The sequence below is a fragment of the Coffea eugenioides genome, chromosome 2 (assembly GCF_003713205.1).
Source record: "Coffea eugenioides isolate CCC68of chromosome 2, Ceug_1.0, whole genome shotgun sequence".
NCBI classification, from domain to species: Eukaryota; Viridiplantae; Streptophyta; class Magnoliopsida; order Gentianales; family Rubiaceae; genus Coffea; species Coffea eugenioides.
The window spans coordinates 75,774,658-75,796,338 of NC_040036.1; the positions used below are offsets into that span (position 1 = coordinate 75,774,658).

At 34.9% G+C, this 21,681-nt stretch overlaps 2 protein-coding genes across 2 annotated transcripts in view; both read right to left on the bottom strand.

Annotated features, from left to right (window-relative positions):
• Nucleotides 1-2,104: 2,104 nt before the first annotated feature.
• Nucleotides 2,105-14,242, bottom strand: LOC113762851 (pleiotropic drug resistance protein 3-like). The gene is made up of 23 exons (XM_027306468.1): nucleotides 13,860-14,242; nucleotides 13,440-13,563; nucleotides 12,720-12,805; nucleotides 12,299-12,383; nucleotides 11,622-11,781; nucleotides 11,473-11,549; nucleotides 10,783-10,836; nucleotides 10,601-10,691; nucleotides 10,083-10,384; nucleotides 9,725-10,006; nucleotides 9,254-9,567; nucleotides 8,990-9,150; nucleotides 8,791-8,894; nucleotides 7,846-7,999; nucleotides 7,434-7,510; nucleotides 7,008-7,340; nucleotides 6,622-6,912; nucleotides 5,901-5,984; nucleotides 5,668-5,801; nucleotides 3,793-4,020; nucleotides 3,266-3,437; nucleotides 2,534-2,788; nucleotides 2,105-2,431 (listed from the first exon to the last, which is right to left on the bottom strand). The coding sequence occupies exons 1-23, from the start codon at nucleotides 14,240-14,242 to the stop codon at nucleotides 2,165-2,167; spliced, it is 4,218 nt and encodes a 1,405-aa protein (XP_027162269.1). The 3' UTR covers nucleotides 2,105-2,164.
• Nucleotides 14,243-18,017: 3,775 nt separating this feature from the next.
• LOC113760288 (pleiotropic drug resistance protein 3-like) overlaps nucleotides 18,018-21,681 on the bottom strand; it is a 21,502-nt gene continuing 17,838 nt past the window's right edge. The window contains exon 21 of the mRNA XM_027302844.1: nucleotides 18,018-18,063. Within this exon, the coding sequence (XP_027158645.1) occupies nucleotides 18,018-18,063 (46 nt within the window). The remainder of the gene's footprint in view (nucleotides 18,064-21,681) is intronic.

Below are 21,681 nucleotides of genomic sequence, written 5' to 3' on the forward strand. Positions count from 1 at the left end.
TATTAAATTCAACACAAGCCGCTATGGTGAAATTGATATAGACACGCTGCTCTTAGGAAGTAATGCTAGAGCATCTCGGTTAAAGTCCAACCGGCAGCGTGCCACCTACTAAAAGTGATAAATAGCTACTTAAATAAATGGGAAAATCGTTTAAAACGTCGCTCACATTTTGCAAAATAACTTTTTTCGTCCCTCACTTTTAAAAATATATTTTTACGTCCCTTACAAATTCGCATTGATCAAATTTGGTCCTTATCTAGGTGTCCGACTAGTTTTTTGTCGGAATCCACCACATGCCTTGCACGTGACTATTTTTGAAGGGCAAAATTGTCACATCAAAGTTTAAATCATCCAATCCATAGTCTCTCACTTTTCACAAAATGAATTGTTTCGTCCCTCACATTTCACAAAATGAATTTTTTCATCCCTCATTATTCATGTGTACGGATAACTTTTTTTTTAAACTAATGTATATATCTATTTGATCTCACCTGAACAATACGAATAACGTGTAATATATATCTATTTGATTGCTCCTGAACGTACTGTTCATGTGAAATTAAAATAGATATATACAGGAGTTTAAAAAAAAATTGTTAGTTTTTCACTCATGTTCATTCCTTTTACTTGAAAATTGAAAACAAAGAAGACATTTAATTCTAAACATTATCAAGTGTTTATATCGAATTAAATTTAGACAGAAAAAAATAAACAAAGGAAAAGTATGACAAAAAGAAGTAAGTAATTGACACTTTCAAATTTTAAAATAATTATAAGGCAAGAAATTCAACTATTGGTCTTAAAAGTAGCGAATAAAAATTTCAAATTTAAACTGCAATTTGTTAGCATGACTACAGAATTCGAATTAACACCTATTAATTAGATACTCTTATTAAACAACTCAATAAATGAATTATTACTAAAATAAAAAAGGCTGCAAATATTGGATAGATTCACATGGTGAAATCACACACACACACACACACACACATATATATATAGGTTTAAAACAAAATTATTAGATTTAAACCCATATATATATATCGATCTGTTTAGGTGAAATCAAATAGAGATATATTACACATTATTTGTACTGTTTAGATGAAATCAAATAGATATATACATGAATTAAATAAAACTATTCATACACGTGGTCAATGAGAGATAAAAAAATTCATTTTATGAAATATGAGGGATGAAAAAATTTATTTTGTGAAATATAAGGGACGAAACAATTCATTTTGTGAAATGTAAGGGACTATAGATGAATTATGTAAATTTTGATTTGACAATTTTGCCCCTAATAAATGATCACATGCAAGACATGTGATGAATTCCGGCCAAAAACTAGTCGGAAACCTAGATAGGGACCAAATTTGACTAATGTAAATTTGTAAGGGACATAAAAGTACACTTTTAAAAGTGAGGGACGAAAAAAGTTATTTTACAAAATATGAGGGACGTTTTGAACGATTTTTCCTAAATAAATTCAACTCTCGATATTCATTTAAAAGACTCCTCGTTTTCAAGAGCTTTTATGATATTTGTAATCATAGAACATATAATTAATTCATATTTCCTTTTCCATCGTTTCAATCATAATTACAATGCATTTGATAAGTTTTTCTTTAGTAGATGAGATAGCATAACTACATGATTCGTTTGAAAAGGGCATGATAGTTTATAAATTCGAATTAATTTAAAGCGACCGAACGTTCAAGTGTAAAGATGGAATTTTCAATGTACGCCTATTATTTAATTTATTTTGACACCCAAAGAAAAGTCCCATCAAGCTACCAAAGGTCGCCACCATATTTGTACGGTAGCGTATGCGGTGGAAAAAGAAGGCACCTGGCCGAAATTGTTCACTCCAATCTCCATACAGAAGTTAACTAATAAAAAATGGAAAGATTTTAGTTTGTAATAATTAAGATGCAGAAGGGAAATAAAAATGACTAGAGAAAGGGCACTCAATGGTCAATATACAATACACACAAAATAGCAAAATTTGCAACATATCTGGTAAGCTATGGATGAAATGCCCAGATATTTGGACAGTTTATGCAATGCTCTTGCCTTCTTATGCAGTAACATGGGCCGAGGAGCGTACAATGCAGAATGAAAATGACCATAGAATCTGATCAATCCTTGACAACATTGTTGATTATCTCTTTTGGAAGTTTAACTTTGCAATAAAATATGAAAACATACAGGCCAAAACAGTTGGGTACAGAATTGAGATAACAGCCACGACAGGTAGTTGATCGTGATGAAATCCAAAGTAATCCCTCAGAAACTTGGCTACAGTCGTAGTTTGTCCAAAAACCTGAATCGGCTCGTGAATATCTCCATACTGCGACGTAAGCATTCCATTCAGTGTCCAAGATGTAGGAGATAAATAGTATAGCCATACCCACCACTTTGGGATTTGCTGCGAATGGAAACAACATACTGGGTAAGAATTGTGGCAGAAGAAGTTAGAAGTTTACTTCAAAATGGAATAATCTGTTAAAAGTTAAATTAAATCGCTTACCGGTCGAGGAATCAGAAATCCAGCAAAAAGGTAGAAGATATTGTAAAAAGCTGATTGTAGAACTGCAGCCAATGGATAGCTTGGTGTTATCGAGACAATTGTCATGCCGACACAATTGTAGCACAACAAGGTACAGAACATGGAGTACATGTACCAGAAAACCTTGTAAGCTGACCAATAATACCCAATCATTGGATATGTGATTACCGTAAACGCCAATACTTGGATAAAGACATAAGGGATCTCAATTATGACCTACAAAAGCCAATGAAATCATAAAAAATCATCAACTATTGCTGACAGAATCCTATTGTGGTTGTAGCATATTCTTGGAGGTAAAGGGGCTAGGAGGAGCCTATGCTCTATATATGGACATGTCACTCATGGCTAGCTTCAGATTGCACATTCTTGCTGATGAACAAGAAATAGAGGAGTTGTAGTTCTTTGCTGCATATCGAGAGGAGAAAAGCCAGTATTCAGGAAGGTAGTATTGAATTTATACATTCACTTATTCCTGCATTTGAGTCATCATGAATAAATGGGCTCTAGCTATAAAAGAATTTGAAAAGCAATTGTACTAGGACATGATTAAGGAAAATCAGGCCTCTAAATGTGAGTTCACCATACTAAAACTGTTCATATTCAAGATGTGGAAACCTAAAAAGACTCTAAATATCAACATCAGTGATATACAGTACCATCAAATAAAGTACATGACTCTTAAAGTTGTACCTGAGCGAGTGTATAAGCCCAAGTAGCATACATTCCTGCAAATCTTTCTCTGTATAAAACAGTTCGCTCAGTGCTGACATATGGCAAAATTGTAGATGAATTAAATACACCACAAAAGAACATTGCGGAGAACATCGAAGCAAGCATGTTGAATAAGCTCTGCTGATCTTTCCTGCAAAATAAAGGAAAATCAGAGTCAGCCACTTGATCCTCAATATATCAAAAGATTTCAGATCCCAGAAGTTCAAAAGAAATACTATTCTCTTCTAAAGAAAATGACAAGCACAAACTGTGACTCATTCAAGAATAAAAGCTGGTCCACTTTGCTAAGTGTATCAGAAATTCACGCATTTACATAGGCCAAAATCATATAATCATGCTACTCTGTTATTCGCTATAGAAGCAAGAAAGTAGTAGCACATTAGATCTAGGACACAATGAAGGAACTAACTGCTGGCTGTAGTTTCTCAAATAGAAACCACAGCTTAGCATTTTCTTCTGAAAAATCTCTGCATTAAAATACTTACATCTTTTTCCCTTGCTTCCAAAATAATGCCCCGAAAATCAGAGATGTAATAAACATGAATAAGAAGCGCGTCCAGTTGTAAGAAGGACTTCTCCAGTAAGACCAGTGTTGTTTCCAGAGACAAGTTTTGAACTGAATCCAACCATTTTGTGCAAAGTGCGTTGGGAAATCCAAAGCTTTATGACCAATAGGTGGCGTGCTCAGGGTATTCGCAAGTTCTTTGTTAATCCTATGACCAATAAGAAAAGAAGGAATAAAGAAGCAATGTTACTGTTGAGGAGCATTCTGAGATCAATGACACTGGAAAGAGATTCAAGTTTTCAAGTGTTTGTTCATCATTGTGATGAGTTTAATGTTTTGATGTATCTAGAGTAAGTTAAGTTCGCATGTTGTCCTGTTTGGTGGTTTTGCTTTACGTCCCACTCCACGTTATGTTTATCTTCATTTATTCCAATAAAGCAGGTAGGAATATATGCTGAACCCAACATCACTTGGAAGTATGACATGCAAATTCTTCAATTTGAACTATGAACATTCTAAGTGCTACCAAATGGGCCATGACTGCAATTTTAGTTACTGAGAGAATTTAGTTAGACTAGTAGAGTGACAATCTCGTGAAAACAAGGAAGAAGATGTACACCGAAGTTAAAACAAGCACGAATTGGAAGCTATCTAAAAACTCTAGTCTTGGGTTGGTAAAAGAGAATGACGCAGTGGCTCTCATATGGATGCAGTAGCCTCTCTAACCTGGTTAAAGATGCCACATTTCTTGAAACATCTATTTGTGGGATTACTAATTAAAAGTGGAATAATACTATTTGGATAGAGTATTATTTGAAACAATTACTATAGCATTTTTTGGGATGTGATGCATATAAGATAAAAGGTGATTGAAAATATAAAAAGATCGGTTGACAAATGTGTTTATGATGTAAGCGAAATATTATTTGAAAAAATTTGATATCATTTTTCGGTAACAAAACAGCACATACTGTAATTTTGTAAGCCAGCCTTACTTTAAATATTGGGCAAATTATACTTTATCCCTTGTGGTATAGCTACTTTTCACATAATCTCCTCGTAGTTTTAAAAGCTATATATAACCTCATTATAATTTGGATTAAAGTGTCAAAGTGATAGAAATGATCATTCATAACGGAACCTATGAAAATTTTGAAATTACCCTTGTTTAAAAACTAAAATAGCTAAAGTGACCAAAATATATAAACATAATATGCATGACACTCTAACCCCATATGATTTTATATTTTACCCCATTATAGTTTAGTATTTTACTATATAACCCTCTTATAGTTTTCAATATATATATATACATAATCCCCCGTGGTTAATAAATCATTTTTAACTTTATATAGGGTATTTTTGACATTTTAGTTGATTCCGTTATGGATTACAAATTCCGTCACTTTAACATTTTAATCCAAATCATGAGGGTGTTATGTATAGTTTTTGAAACCACATGGAGTTAAGTAATAAAATACTAAATCATAGGAGGATAAAGTGTAATTTGCCCTTTAATATAAGTATTTTACCCACTTTACTGAGTAAAAAAGGCAAGCACGTCAATGACGAATAGGTTTATCAGGATGTGACTTAATAGGTAGCAACTTTATGAATAGGCGAGCTATTTCCTGATGGAAATCATCCAAACTCGTCCACCTAGACACTGTTTAGATAGCAATTACAGGACCAATGCCTAAAGTCATCTAAGATAAAGTGATTCACTTTAAAGTTTTGCAGTTTTCCATTCAAAAATCTTATCACTGTTCTGTTGTTTTGCAGCAAATACACATTGTTCACGGTTCACAGTATAGTGGTAAAAGTCCAGGCATACGAATTAGTTTATTGTACTTACTCATACAAAGAAGAATGCTTGTAGATCTCAGCAAAGTCTACACCAAGCTCAGCTTCTGAAGATGTTGAAGTGACCTCTAACATCCATGTTGCTGGATTATAATTATTCCTTATTTTTGGCACACCTGGGATACCCTGTTAGATAGTCCATTCAATCAGATGACACATAAAAATGTATCGTCAAGAATATAAAACTCAACATCCAAAAAGTGGCTTCCCATTTTGGAAACTGACCTCAAAGTAATCAATGACTTCACTAGAGTTTCGACCCAACAGTCCACTGTAGATCATACGTCCACCAGATTTAAGAAGAATTAACTGCAATATGTTGGAAGCAAAGTTCATAATTGTTCTGATTGTGATGTTCATAAAGTACTTAGCGGAAGACTGGTGATTTGTTATAATCAAACATGGCATGTAATATAAGAGATTTGGACGCTGCAATCATTAGGCAAGACCCTTTCATCTTATCCAACCATGAGATGCAAAAACATTGACAATGCTACATAAATTGAATAGTTGCAGATCTTGGAAAACCAAGAAGTTAAGCCATTAATCAAGTCAAACACATTACTGACCTATACAAAAGAAATTCCAGGCCATAGTGCTTTTCCTGGTTAGCTTTTTATAAACAGCTTTACGTTCATGTTTACATCTTCAAAAAACATGATTCAGCAACTACTAAATCTTTATCACTTTTGACATACTCAGGAATGATGTGTAATAAGTCCGCCAAGCAATGCTTCTGGCTACCACCTTTTGTTCCATGAAGAAGTTCTAAAATATGTATGCCATCTTGAGTACGGATATTAATATCAATTCAGGAGGCTTTCCCAAATTTCAGTTTGCATTTTCTTTTTCTGAATCTATTCTCAATTGTTAGATCTTATTTAGGAGCAATGACAACCCCAAATGTTGGCTAAACATTTGCAGTCATTTTTCAGTAGATGCTCACCTCATCAAATGCTTCAAATATGTCAATGCTTGGTTGGTGGATGGTGCAAACAATCGTTCTTCCTGTACTAGCAACATTCTTAACACCTCGCATTACAATAGCAGCTGCTCTTGCATCTAATCCAGTTGTAGGTTCATCCAGGAAGATAATTGATGGATTAGCAACAAATTCCACTGCAATTGTGAGCCGCTTGCGTTGCTCAGTTGACAAGCCATTAACGCCTGGAATGCCCACAAGAACATCTTTTATCCCGTCAAGTTCAATGGTCTCAAGGACCTCTTTCACAAAATCCTACAGATATGACGCCACATTTTAAAATTAATTTGTGAACAGCAGACCGAACAATTTAAGCAAATTAACCAACTTTTTTGAAGGTGGTACCATACAATTTTAGTCTTCGAATCTATCTGTGGATGAAGTCGTAACCAAGCAGAAAAAAGGACTGATTCTTCTACAGTAATTTGAGGGGAATGTATATCAGTTTGCTCACAATAACCCGAGATTCGAGCAAAGGTCCTTTGAACTTTGGGAAACCCTCCAATTTTTATCTCTCCTTCTGTATACCCACTAGTTTTTCTACCAGCAAGCACATCAAGAAGAGTTGTTTTTCCAGCTCCGCTGACTCCCATAAGTGCTGTAAGAACACCAGGCCTGAAGGTCCCTGTAATATCACAAAGAAGTTGGAGCCTTTTCTCTGGGAAACCTTGCTCTTTCATAGCCTGAAACCAGATGAGCAGGGAATTAATTCATATAATTGGCCCAACTTAACAGCCTAAGGGAATCCAAAGTTTGATAAGAACAGTTGCAATTACCAAAGGAGTCTCAACATAGTACTGCAAATCTTGGAACACCACAGTTAGTGGCTCAAAAGGTAAAGCCATTTTTCCTGCTGAACAGGGTAAGGAACCGATTTTAGTTCTAGAAAATATGCTCAGTACGAAGAGCAGCTTGTACAGTCGCAACTGCAAAATAGTGGAAGTAATTGGCTAAAACCCACCATTTTGAGATTCTGTAGCTGTAGCACGGGCAGGATCTGTTAATTTTTCCTCTGCATGCGCTATACCATGATTAACATCCAGTTTCTTAATTCTCTGTATTTGAAAGTACTTCTCTCTAGATATGATAGCACGAGGACTAACAGCTGCAAGCGTCCCAGAAAATGACAAGCTGATTATGCAGTAATTTGACATATCAGGCTTGAAACTGTCAGTTAGATGAACTTACGGTTTAAAAATGTTAAGGCCAAAGTGTAACCAAGATTGAACAGTAAAGTGAAGCCGAACAAAGCACCAAGTGAAATCCAGAAAAAGTATGCATCAAAGTTCAATCCTCGGGCATCAAGCGTTTCTTGTCCAACACTGGTATTTGTTGGAAGCATCTATGCAGGCATGAAATTAAAACAATCATGAAAAGAGAAAATAAAAAGCAAAGTTTGAACATAAAACATACAACGGATAGTGAAATAGGTTGTCATAACAAGGCTGGTAACTCCATAGACATATGCTAATGACAGTTTTCTCATCCAAAAGGTAGCCCTGATCTATCATTAAAGGTCAAAGGATAGTTTTTGATGCGTATGATAAACTGAATTATAGCTCAACACCATTCAGGGAGAAGTAACCCGAAAAATTATCAAGGAAAAGGACAGAAAAGTGCTACTATGGATGCAAAATTTCTGTAAGCGGTAATTTCAGATGAATAATAAGCACTCTGAATACAAGATTGTCAGAAGTTGGAGTAGCCAAATTAGAATATCTGCAGAAGATCAGTACTTTTCATTCTTTTCTAAACCCTTATAGTGAGTTATGCTAGGTAGCATGAGGCAAAAAAACCAGTCTTACATGCGAGGAACATTAATTTGTAATATTAACTAGTACCCTAATTCGGGTTCTTTATGTCTTGATTAAGGATATATATATATATATATATATATATATATATATATATATATAATGTGAGTTGCAGCATCAAAAAGGTAAAACCAAAAGAGCTGCTTGTGTAACTAGCATTCAGCTTGTGTTTAGCCTCCCATGTTTCAGGACAAAAAATGCCCAACCATAGCCCTGGATTAGATACATGAGTTTGAAACGAACTCAAGTAAGCACTCATTTGTTGTCAAGAAACTCGATGCAAAACTAATGTCCTTAATACATTGACATGAATGGTTACCTTCTTCCAACGTGGGGAAAGAAATTCATTTAGAGTAAGGCCAATCTCACCATACGACAGTGGAGAAACCCAAAATGCCCACTTTAGCCAATTTGGCATGGTGGCTGCAATAAAAAAAACTTGTCAATTCGACCACTTTTCCCTCTTAAAGTTAGTTTCAGAACACTGGAATGAGATAAAAAAGTGCAAAAAATCTTACGCCTGGGGATTATGAAGCCACAGAAGAGAAAGACCAATAACAGTGTTAAGAGACCAACCATCGAGGCAACAACCACGGTTCGGCATACAGATGCAACAAACCGATACATGGATATCGATGCCATGTGAAGAGCAAATAATAAAATTAAATGGCGAAAGAACCTGGGAAATACTGGCACTCAGTTAGAGAATAATCAAGCACTTCCATTCAGTCAATGATTCAGCAAAACTCAAATGCTTCTAGGCCTTGTACCATGTCACTTACCTTCCTACCTCAGGATCGTATCCAATGACATAATAAGTCAAACATGTCCAAACTACAGCTTCCAACAATGAGAGCGGAAGCTTCAGAATGGCACTTGGAATTGCATAAGCCCAAGCTGGGTAGAAGAGTAGATCTCTCTGTTTGTAGAAAACTGCAAGTCTTGTAACAGTCATTGACAACTCTGGAAGTCCATCAACAACAAGAACGCCACCTGCAAAGAACAAAACTCCCATGTACTTGTTTGCATGAAGAAGATCAAGGCCCATCCTTGTCCGCAAAAATATTGTCATTGTGATAGATGCTGAAATGAAAAGCTGCAAAAGAAAAGTACTGAATACTTTTATCATACTTTGAAAAGAATATCAACAGAAGAACCGAGAATTTTATAAACAGTTAATACAAGTTAAAAAGGAGCACATTTTCAAAGGCAAACCATGGTGAAGAAACAATAATAAATGTGTTTTGGCTAACCTGAACGGACTTGAAAATGTAGACAAAGCGATTCCTTTTCATCAACAAGAATTCTCTTGATAGACAAGCCCTAAAAAGCTCCCATTTAGGAAGCGAATATGCTGTAAAATTCATAGCATCCTTGCGGCTCTTGGACTTCACTAATGTTGCTGATAGTTGTTTTGTTAGCTTCTTGCCGTGAGAAGATTCTCTAAATTTTCTTGAAAATGCATCAAGAGAGACATAAATGTAAGTTTCTTCAGTAGAATACCAGTACTGTGCTTGATCCTTTTCTGAAATGACCTATAAAGGATTGAACAAGTAAGTTTGAGGAAACTGCAATGTGGTGAAAAGAACATGAATGCCACCACGTGTTTACCTCCTGTAGGAAGTCTGCTACTCCTTTTCTTTCAGGACACCTAAATCCACAACTCTGAAAAAATTCTACAGCAGTGCTTCGAGGTCCATGATAGACAATCTTTCCTTCACTCATCAAGATGATATCATCAAAGAGATCAAATGTTTCTGGAGCAGGCTGAAGAAGTGAAATGAGTATGGTAGCATCTAGGATATGTGCTAGTTGCTGAAAGCAAGCAACAATCTGATAGGTGGTTGAACTATCCAATCCATTTGATATTTCGTCCATGAACAAAGCTCTTGTAGGGCCAACTATCATTTCCCCTGCATAATAGAATATTTATCATCAAATGTTCCTTTCACACTTTAGCTGCTACAGCTGGAAGCGTGGAAACATTCTTATTGTACTTGTCTCAACTTATGAGCCAAGTTGCTGAATACGGTAACATTGGGTGTGTTTGGATACCAAAATTTTTCTAAATATTATTTTGCTTGCTTCAAAAACATGTTTCCCAATCTCCTTTTTAGTAACAAAAATACCAGTTGTCAATCTCTTTTTCTGACCACCAGAGATACCACTCCTCATCGCATCTCCTACTAGTGTGTCAGCACAAGTATCAATTCCAAGTATCTGAAAAATAAGATGCACAATCATGAACGTAGTAACATAGAATGGATTTTGTATCTAAATTTCCAAAAAAAAAACCTTTAAGGAGTGATACTTTTAGAATGTAGTCTGTTTGGAGCGTTGTCTTTTGTCCCTCAGCAGAACTGGCCTGTAAAATAACCATAAGTTAAAGATGAGCTTAAATTGACAGACTGAAAGGAAGGAGGTAATGAGTGTGTGTGTGTGTGTGTGTGTTTGTTTTTGTCCCTGTATAAGTTTGTCAGCGAGCCTAGTTGTTGAAGATATTATCAGAATAACACTTCAGAATAGCTGAATAAGAAGGGGGGGGGGGGGGGGAAGATCTATCATATTTTTATCACAGTTTAAATAACTAAGCTTACATTCATTAGCATGAAAGAAAATGGATACAGGCCAACTAATTATTGCAGATGTGAACTGTGTTACAATATAGGTGCTGAAAGACGATGGTTGAAAACAGAGATAATTGCCAGGCAACTCTATCATGCATTAAATCTGTCACCTGAGGAGAACAACATTTGCATCCCAGTTGGAAAACATTCCTATATTACCTAAAGTATTTCTGGCATGCGTATATCTAAGTACCACTTCAGTCTCTATAATGAGCTATAGAAACGTGCTGCGCTTGGATATCTAAGTATTACTTCAGATGAACAATCAGATTCCAAAACTACCTTGCATATACCACTTCAGTCTCTATAAGAAACCTGTCTAAAAGAAATTAAGCCAATTTCCTAACAGATGAACAATCAGATTCCAAAACTACCTTCATGTAGGTATCAATATCTGGATCAGGAAGAATTCCGGCCTGTTTCTCCCGTCGACTCAGCTGAGTCATTATCTCTTTACAAGATTGAAAGCCATAAGTAATTTTCTCATCAGCATAGTATAACATATCTATCTAAAGGGGCATACCTGCTCTGTTTCCAACACCTTGACAGCGCAACGAGAAATCAACCGTTTCCCTTACAGTCATTTCACCATTATGCAGATCATACTGGCTTATGTAAGCAGAAGTTTTTTGAGGCACAAATTCTGTTAATTTGTATCCATTGTACGAAATGTCCCCAGTTACCTGCTAATAAGCAGAGTTTTGATTATAGATACTATGCACTGAGCTCTTACACTGTCAAAACTTCTATGCTTGTCAGTTTAAAGGAAAAGCAAGAGAACATCTGTGCGATGGACTCTGAATGATCCTAATAAGCCAAATTCCTTCTGTCCCTAGCACTTGAGAATCCTACTGCTAGTTTTCATCAACAAGGTTCTAAAAGCTTTTACAGCATTATAATAGCCTTTGAATCAATTAAATCAATTACTACAGAACAGAATACCTCTGCAAACATATATGAGTGCTCGAAGTTTATAAGTTATTCAAAGCCAAGATAGACTATAAATGTCATTGTTCATAAATTGTCTATCTTTCAAATAGATCTTTTTTCTTTTTTAATCCCCCCACACGTAATTTTTAGAATCATCGAGATCTAAAAACAGGATCTCGTCTTTGTCTCCCGAGTTGCTATATCGTTTCAACAAAAAGAATAAGTACTATATGAATATCCGTTGAGATGAAACATAGAGCATGTGAGGACCTTGAGTGATTTGTTAAGATTTCCAGAAAGTGCCTTTAATAGTGTGGTCTTCCCACATCCTGGAGGACCAAGCAGGAGAGTCATTCTGCATTTAGAACTTACATATATAAGTACCATATCATGCTGCATCAGGAGTTTACATATATAAGACAAGATATGTAAATAAAATTCAAAAGGTTACAGTGAAGAGTTGAACGCATATCAGTGACTTTGAACATAATAAAAAAAAAACAACAGAAATTGTAGTAGCATGAAAATATGTAACAGATACGGGATGCACACAGAAGCAAACATTAACAGGCCAAAGAGACAAGACTCTAATGTCAGAATAATGCTTTAGAATTGCCCGAAATTTCTGAAAATAACTACAATATTCTTAAAATTCTATGAACTGACTAAGAGAAAAGTTTTGTTAGCATACCTTCCAGGCTTAATGATACCGCTAACACCATCAATGATACTGATCTTTGATACTCGTGACTCAAGACCTGGAAGCCTTGTAACATCCTGTTGATGGGAATAAATCACTATTAGCTTATAAGGGAGCCGCATATATAACTCAGAAAAACTGCTGGAATGATGGTTTAATACTTCAAGGGCATTAAATAAGTATATCCTCATTCTATTTAAGCAAAGGACACAATCAAGATATTTATTTGTAAGAGCTACTGAAATTGGAACGAATGTTAATTTTTGTTCTGTGATAGATAGATGCAAACGTCTACAGCTCTGAATTGATGCCATGATGTGGATCAAATGTATTAATATTCCTTTTGAGTGTGATCTAAGGCTGCTGCTCAATCAATCCCGTCCCATAAATATCCATGACTGTTTATGTCCTGGGCAAATCGAACCACAGGCTAGTAATGAAAAAATATTTTAACATCACACCCTAAAAGTTCGTTTTCAGATTAGCTAGAATGCCACTCTAATGTAATTTAGTCGAGAAAGAATAGAAACATTGTTACATCCTAAAGTTAATCATTAGATTCTCCTGACTTGAAAATTTGTACAGAAAGTTTGTTTATCAAGTTCTCTTTCAGCATTGAGTTAAATACTGAGTCAAATCAAAGATGCAACCTTAGGACACTATTGTAGAATGACGAACTAGCAGCAAAACAGAAACCGAACATATACTTACCGGAAGACTGCTTTTAAAGGAATTCCAAAGAGTCGGGAGAGGCTTTCCTTCAACTACTTCACACACAGCTTCTACATGTAGATCATTATATCTTATTTCCACCGAAGGAAATTCTAAACCAACTCTGCAAAAATCAATTGATAACTGTAACTTTTGGCATTGAAAGCTATATTGAAACATAATCTAACATGACAAGGAGAATCATTAGCTATTGAAAAATAAATCACTAACCTTATTAGCCAGAACTACAACTTACAAACAGATCAGTTTTACTGTATCCTTAGAGGTTTTCGCTTGTTCTTTTTAGAGTCATAACAATATTCAGACAAAGGATACTAACCATGCACGTATTACATTAACTTATTTGACATCAATTATAGAATCCTCGCTATTCTGCATAAAAAAGAGAAGAAACATTACTTGTTCATTCTTTTTCTCATGTTCTGCAGCAGCCGAAGGTTGTCATACTCAATGTGTTTAATTAGCCTCTCAATGAACATATGCCTTTCCAGAGCACTGAGCTTAGTAACATCAATCGCCATTTTTCTTTTACCTGCAGCTTCATTGTCATCAGGCTGATCAAACAAAGATGATCTGAGCCGTTGAACAGTAGGCAGCCTTTCAATAGCAGCCCATTGCAATGCAATTTCTTCATTAAGATTACCATCCCTTTCAGTACTCAAGACTGAACTACTACTGAAGCTAGAGCTTAGATGCGGCAACGACAATCTCAAGCTTCTTTCCACTTCTGACAACTCATTTCTTACTGACTCTATATCGTCTGTTTCTACCAACTGAGCCATAGTTCTCCGGCTCTCTGCAATGCTCAAGTCTACATTCACTGGGATGAAGACATAAGAATGCTGGTGTGTCAGCCAGTTTATATAAAATCTTGCCTCCAAAAATTGATGACAGATGATCACACCTCATCCTTAACATTTTGCGGAAGGACACTTACCAGATGAACATTCTGTAAACAAGGACGTTTTCATTGTCAAAAAACTCATCAGTTGTGACTGTTTCTTCAATGAAAACCTCATAAAAGTAATATTCAAATCCACAAACTTGACTTGACTTGACTTTACATCTTAAATTAAATCATCTCATCGCCATACAAAGACTGGCATTTCTCCGTCAATCCTTGGTGTATTTGAAATCTTATTGAAGCAGGAATAAGGCCTTCCAACTATCTTATCAAATCTGTTATTGTTGGCCTGTTTAGATTGAATATTATCTTGGGATCAGCAGTCCATAAATCCTAATATAATTCATCTTTTAGTCTAACAAAACTTGGGAATCTTTATATATAATTATGGATGAGTTCCTGCGTAACTTCAATCATTGGGCCATGTAACACCTGAAATTCCTTAGAACTACAAGTAAGGATACCATCCAGTCAAGTTTCAACAAGGACACATTTCAAGAATGACCCGCCAAAAAGTTTGAATTCGCAGATGGAGTTGAGCTTGACCGCACCAATTAGTGAAAGAGCATGAATGTTGGGATGCACCATCAACACTCAAATGTAATCAAATCGCTTAAAAATGGTTTCTTCCCTAATTGATTCTGTAACGGAGTATATATCACTAAAACTCCAAAAAAAAAAAAAAAACCAGTGAAGATTAGATGAAGCTTTATATAAAGTTTGATAAACACATATCCCAATCATCTTTTTACCTTACATACATCAAATTGCTATACTACATTTTCCCACAAAAACTGTTAAAAATAACAATTCAAACACACCAGAATTGATAAAGGTTACTGCAAACTAAATTTTAAACTCAGTAAAATTTAAGTGAGACAAATGATTGAGTTAAATTTAGCTTAGATACAATTTAAGCTCGACTTCAAACTCAATAACTAGTCAAGTTTGAAGACTTTACTTAGTCAATTTCGAATTATCCACGAGTAGATCAGCACATATGCAGGCCCAACTATTTATTTAATTAGGACTCTTAGGATATAACTTATTAGTTTATAAGAGAATTAATCTTAGGTACATGCCATATCCATAATCTCTGGGGTCAACACCTCTCATTGCATATTTTGCAGTGGTAACTGAGGCACTCTTTCGTTGCACTTCTTGGATAAAGGAATAAATGCAGTTACCCATAAAAAAAGATGGAAAATATCAGATGGTGTACGGCAATTGAGAACTTAGAAGAGTCTGAACAGCGTAGAAGAGCAACATCTGAAGTAACCAAAAAAAAAAAAAAAGGACCAGAAATCAAATAAAAGTTTGCAGTAGAGACTAAATCAAATCAAAGCATTTTTAAAGTTGAACCTTCTGGTCATTTAAGAAATAATAAAGGACTTGATTGAAACGTTTTGTCATCGCTTGAGTTGAATTTTTCATTCTCCAAAGCCTCCTATAGGGGTATTCGATGTTTACCGGCAATTCCCCAAATTTTAAATTATCAAATTGACTTCAAAAGTTTAAAATTCGAGCAATGAAGTTTCATTTTTTGAATAGAAAAATAAAACACATACAAAGTGATTCATTCGGATGAAAGAGATATAGAAGCATCAAAGTTATATTTATTTATATTGCTTTTTTAGATCTATTATGTCCATTGATTTCAGATCTATATATACGTATCTGTGTCATATTTGTTTAATGTATTTTCTGTCATTAGTGTATATCTATATGAATGAAATGATCTTTTTATCCAAAAAAAAATAAAAATAAAACACATACAATTTCATTATCTATGAACTGAGTGTACCACAAATTTGGGAATAATGGGTCAAAGAAGGGGTGGAGTATTTGTTGCGTGTCTCGAAATCTCAAGACTTGAAATCTCAATCCAAATTATGATTTGTGCATAGGGCTTTAAACAATTCAGGTGACGGTCCACTGGGAACTTTGTCAGAAATTAAGATATAAGGCTGAGACCAGCACTCTATGAATTGGAAGTTTTGTCAAATTGGAAATAAATATAGTAATTGCATCTAGAAACCAAAACACTACAAATAAAAATAAGAAACACCTCTATCAAATTTAAAAAAATTTCCATGATTAGTAACAAAGGGCTCTGATCAGTATGTGCTTGACAACGGAAGATTTTTTTGGTGCAAAATGTACGTTTGGTTACTCATCAGTTATCACACTAGTAAATAAGTAACTACACTTTAAAAAAAAAACATTTTTATTGAAGATGAAGTAAGAAGCAGCCCTCGAAGGGAAGGGTTGGGTTGGAATAATTCTGGTGAGGTGACTAGTGAATTGCGAGAACAGAAGGACCTCAAATTATAACAAGCTCATTTATGAGATAATGCACAATTGAAATGTGACAAATTTTGAAAGGAATGGCTAGGAATTTGTCACTATGAAGGCTCCTTGGTCGTGCATTCACAATTGAGTGCATTCATTATCCATTTACTATTTCGCAGCGCTTGAGCATTAAAAGGGTGAACCTTTGGAGAAAGGGTTGAGCTGAATGGCAAGGTACGAGCGATTGTAAGTATAGTCTATGTTAATTGTAAATGGAGTTCATATGACTACGTGAATTCCATCTTTTCTGAGAAACCTTAATGGGAATGTATAGAAGAATTAAACTCACTAGAGCACCATGCACGAGTTCAAGAGAAGATAGTGCTCAAAAGACATGATAACTGAAGCAATTAAATTACTAAATCTTAAACTAATTTTAGTTCTTAGTCAACGTTGAAAATCGTTTTAGACATGAAAATTACCATAAAATTACTAGGGGTGGAAACTTTTATACCTCGCAACTTAATATCTTTATCCACTTAAATCGTATCACATGGCCGGATAAAACATCTAAATGTTTACGAATTATGTGCAAGTATGAGAATAGAAAACATAAGCTAATTCAGTAAGGTTATGAAATAATGTAAGAAAAAGTTTAGAGCATGTTAGAATTCTACCTTGAAGGAAAAAAAACAAGTGTAACATATGATTTTATACCTCGCAGATTTATTTGAATGAAATGATCTTTTCTATAAAAAAAAAAAAAAAAAACACATACATTTTCATTATCTATGAAATTTGGGAATAATGGGTCAAAGAAGGGGTGGAGTATTTGTCGCGTGTCCCGAAATCTCAAGACCTGAAATCTCAATCCAAATTATGATTTATGCAGAGGGCTTTAAACAATTCAGGTGACGGTCAACTGGGAACTTTGTCAAAAATTAAGATTTAAGGCTCAGACCAGCAATCTATGAATAGGTTATAAAGATTTTGAAAACACGAAATATGTCTATCCTTTACCGGATGGAGTCTGCATACGTAATTACAAAACATGCAATTTGAAAAGTAAATTCTCATTTTAGAATAAAAGAAAAGAATCACAAACAATCAAATTGAAAGTATCTATTGTTGACTGAAACAATTTTGAAGACGGTCAGGTAAACAACACGTGCAGAGGAACGTCTTTACAATCATCTCTTCTGGAAGTTCAACTTTCCTATAAAATATGCAAAAAAAAAAAAAAAAAAGGCAAAAAAATCGGGTACAAAGCTAAAACAACAGCCACAAGTGGTAGATCAGCATGATGAAACCCGAAAAAGTCGTCCAGAAACTTTGCCACAGTTTTAGTTTCTCCAAGAACCTCAATCTTCTTCCCTATATCTCCATAATATTGCGAAGTCAGCATTCCTGTAAACAGGGGAAAAAGAAAAGAAGGAAACAAAACAACCTACCTACGTGAGCTGCGGAAGTTAGAATCTACTGTTTCATTTCAATGAAAGCGCAACAGCTAATGGTCCTCATATAGTGATGCAATTCAACTGGAAATTAAAAGAATATCAACTGATTCTGGCTGACAGACTTATTAGGTACCTAAGACAGATTAATCGTATCCTGACCAGCAATAGACAAGAACTGACATGCAGAAAACGCCTACTTGATAAAATCATCTCAAGTAAAGTATGCAAACTGAAAACTCTTTATTTGAATACGACCTAATTAAGACAGATTTTTTTTTTGTGTCTCACTTTATCCCCCATTGGACAAAATTATCCCTCTATTATTGTAAACTCTTACTTTTCCTTTTTATTTTTTTCCCTTTCCCCTTTTGTGCTCTTTTATTTTCTTTGCCTCTTTCTTCTTTCTTTAATTCTTCCTCTTTCCCACAAAAATCTACATTTTAATGATTGAAATTAAAAAAAAAAAAAAAGAATTGTAGAGATCTATCTTCTCCTTAAATGATTAAAAAATATTCAAATCACTTTCCTAAAATACAATTTTTTTAGCCTTTCAATTCTTTTAATTTTGGTTTTTTCTCTTTCCTTTCTACTTTCTCATTTTATTCTCAAGAAAATATCATAGGATGAAATTGTGACTTGATTAATAATCATCAATTGAAATTTGTGACACGTGACATCATACAAAAAATCAAAATTAGTTTTTGATGCCTTTTAAACATTCACTCAAAAATGCAATTACAAATTCAAAATAAAAATTTCCGTTGAGATGAAGTTTTCTATTGGGAAGGATGAAAGAGAGAAGAAAGAGAAAAAGAAATAAAAGAGAGGAAAAAAGGTAAATGAAAAGTCAAAATAATGGAAGGGTAATTTTGTCCTATAGGGGGTTAAGTGAGCAAAATTAAAGGTTAGGGAGTAAAGTGAGAAATGAGGTATACCTTAAGGGGATTAATTGTAATTAACCCTATAAATTATGCTGGCAATGCGAGCAAAAACTTAAGGTACATATGACCTTCAGTTAGGAAGTATGGCATTCCTTAGATTATATTCAACCAATAAGCTTCAACCCTGTGATGTACTGCTATTTTTGGCTTCATGTTCCAGTCACACATGCTGTTCATAATTGAAGTATAACAATGCACAAAACATTGTGTAGATCAAATGCCAGGCAGTTTAGTCCATATCAGACGAAAAAAACACTATAGTAGTTTAGTGTCACTAAGGCTTACACGCTTTATACATGTCAAGATATCCATATGAAGGGATGGCTTCAGATAAAATGGTTAAACACGGCTTAAAACGAGGTAAACGAGGATCCAATGAAGACGTGATTCTTGTACATATAACTGGGACTGGGAACCATGAATCAAGGAGGGTGAATAAGTTGACAATCTGAATCTAATCTCTATGAAGAGTGGTGTATGATTGATAGGGTGCATTTTAGTGGGTTATTTCGCTAATATTTCATAGTTGTTTGAACTAAAGATTGCACTATTTGGTAGATTCTACTTAGGTTTTGTGTTGGGTGTTAATTGCAGAAATTGGTGAAAAAAAGGTGCTGAAAATCAATTCCAGAAGACTTTCTGACAATTAGGCGCGGACACGCCTTATTCCAGCCTTCAAATCCGGATTTTCGAGATTTATTGCACGTGAGAGGCTTCCAAAAATGCATCAAGTAGTTGGCTACAAATTAGGAAGCTAGTGGGTCATTCTCAAGAAAAAGGAAAACTGAGAAAATTGACTTGTAACAGAGTTTTCTTTTAAAAAGTTGATTGGTATTAGAATACCAATCAATTAGGAGTCAACGAGAAAAGAAATCGTCAGACAATTTTTGTTTTTTCCATCTGGTGTGGTGGCCAGAAACGAAGAGGGGAACTTTTGTACTTTTGGCTTTTGACTTTTCTTGCCTTTTGGCAAAAAATTGGGAAGAAAACAACGAAAAAGCAATAGTCTTCTTCTTGTCTTTTACTTTTTCTCTGTTGATCGAATTTTTGGAGACAAGAATTGACTGATTTTCCCAATTCTTTTCGCATGACTTGTTTTCTACTTATGGAGAACTAATTTCATACTTCTAGTCAAGGAGGCAACTGAAGATTTGGTTCAATACAACTATGAGATCTAAATTATTTTAATTGCTTCTTTCATTCATTGGTATTTGTATGTTTTTTGCTTTTAATGGTTATAGCTACTGTGTATGATTGAATAGTTGCGTAATATTTAATTATTCACATAGTTTATTTGTTAATTGGGGGTAGTTGAATCCGTAATGTTGAATTACTTTCGTCCCGGTAGCAACTGGCATAATTAGATTTATGTTAGGGAAACGTACAAACTAATTTAAATAAACACTCGTAACGTGTTTATTGATTAGAGTAGCGTTTCTATAGTTCCTAATGCAATTGAGAAATTAAATTCTATGGTCGTACCTAGGATTATTCCCAAATTAGGGAAATAGTCAATGATCGTACATTGACTATCGAAAAAGTAAGAAGAGACTGACTGTCAGATCGTATCAGCAGTTAAAAACCTACTTATTAGTGAATGTCAGGATTATATCTGAATCAATGATCAGTTGCCTGAACCATTTCTGAAGTATACCCTTGGCTAGAGTTTTCCCAATTATTTTTCTCAATTAATTATTTTTCGTAGTTGATTTATTTAGTCAACAATTCATTAACAATTAATTCTCAAACCCCCGTTCGTCTTAACTTGAAAAGGAACGAACTTTTCCCCAGTCCCTGAGGAGACGACCCTACTTGCCACTGTCGACTAGTTAGCGAATTCTGTCAATTAATCAATTTTGGATATATCGGATTAAGCAAACTCTTTAGAGTCAGGGTAAATCAAGTAACCCATTGCACATCCAGAGTCCCTGCTCTAGTACCTGGAAGTGCTTGTCGATTGATTTTGGTGGTAGTTAGGTTTTTATTATTGTACAGATTCGGCACATGTCAATGATCCAAGAGGTTTTAAAGAAATTGCAAGCCTTCAAAAGGAGGAAAATCAGGATTCAACGAAGACGTGATTCCTGTATATATCACTGGAAAGCACAAATGGAGGAGGGTGAATATGTTGATGATTTGAATCCCATCCCTGCGAAGACTGGTGTCTGACCCAAGAAGTATTAAGGAATTTGCCAGCCTTTCTGTTATTTCGATGACAACCACATATAGGCCAATAATTATGTAGTGGAAAACCTAGAGAGGGCATGCGAGTTTTTTGTTGTCTCATCTCACTGTCCGCCTCTTCTTCTTCTAGAACAATTTTCCCCCAAAACAGGAAAAGAAATGGAGAAGAAGAAATAAAAATACTAGTGCTATACGAAAAATTTAAAGGGACAGTGTGTTATGCAAAAACAGCAAGATTTAAACTTCTTGAATAACACAAGAAGTTTTCTATTATTTTGGTTATTGCTACATTTTAAGCTTACAAATATATGATCTGCTGAGCCCAAAATTGTTGTGTATTTCACCTCTTCTGAAAGTTTAACTTCCCTATGCAATATGCAAATAAAGTTGCAAAAACAATCGGGTACAAGGCCAAAACCACGGCCACAATAGGTAGGCGATTA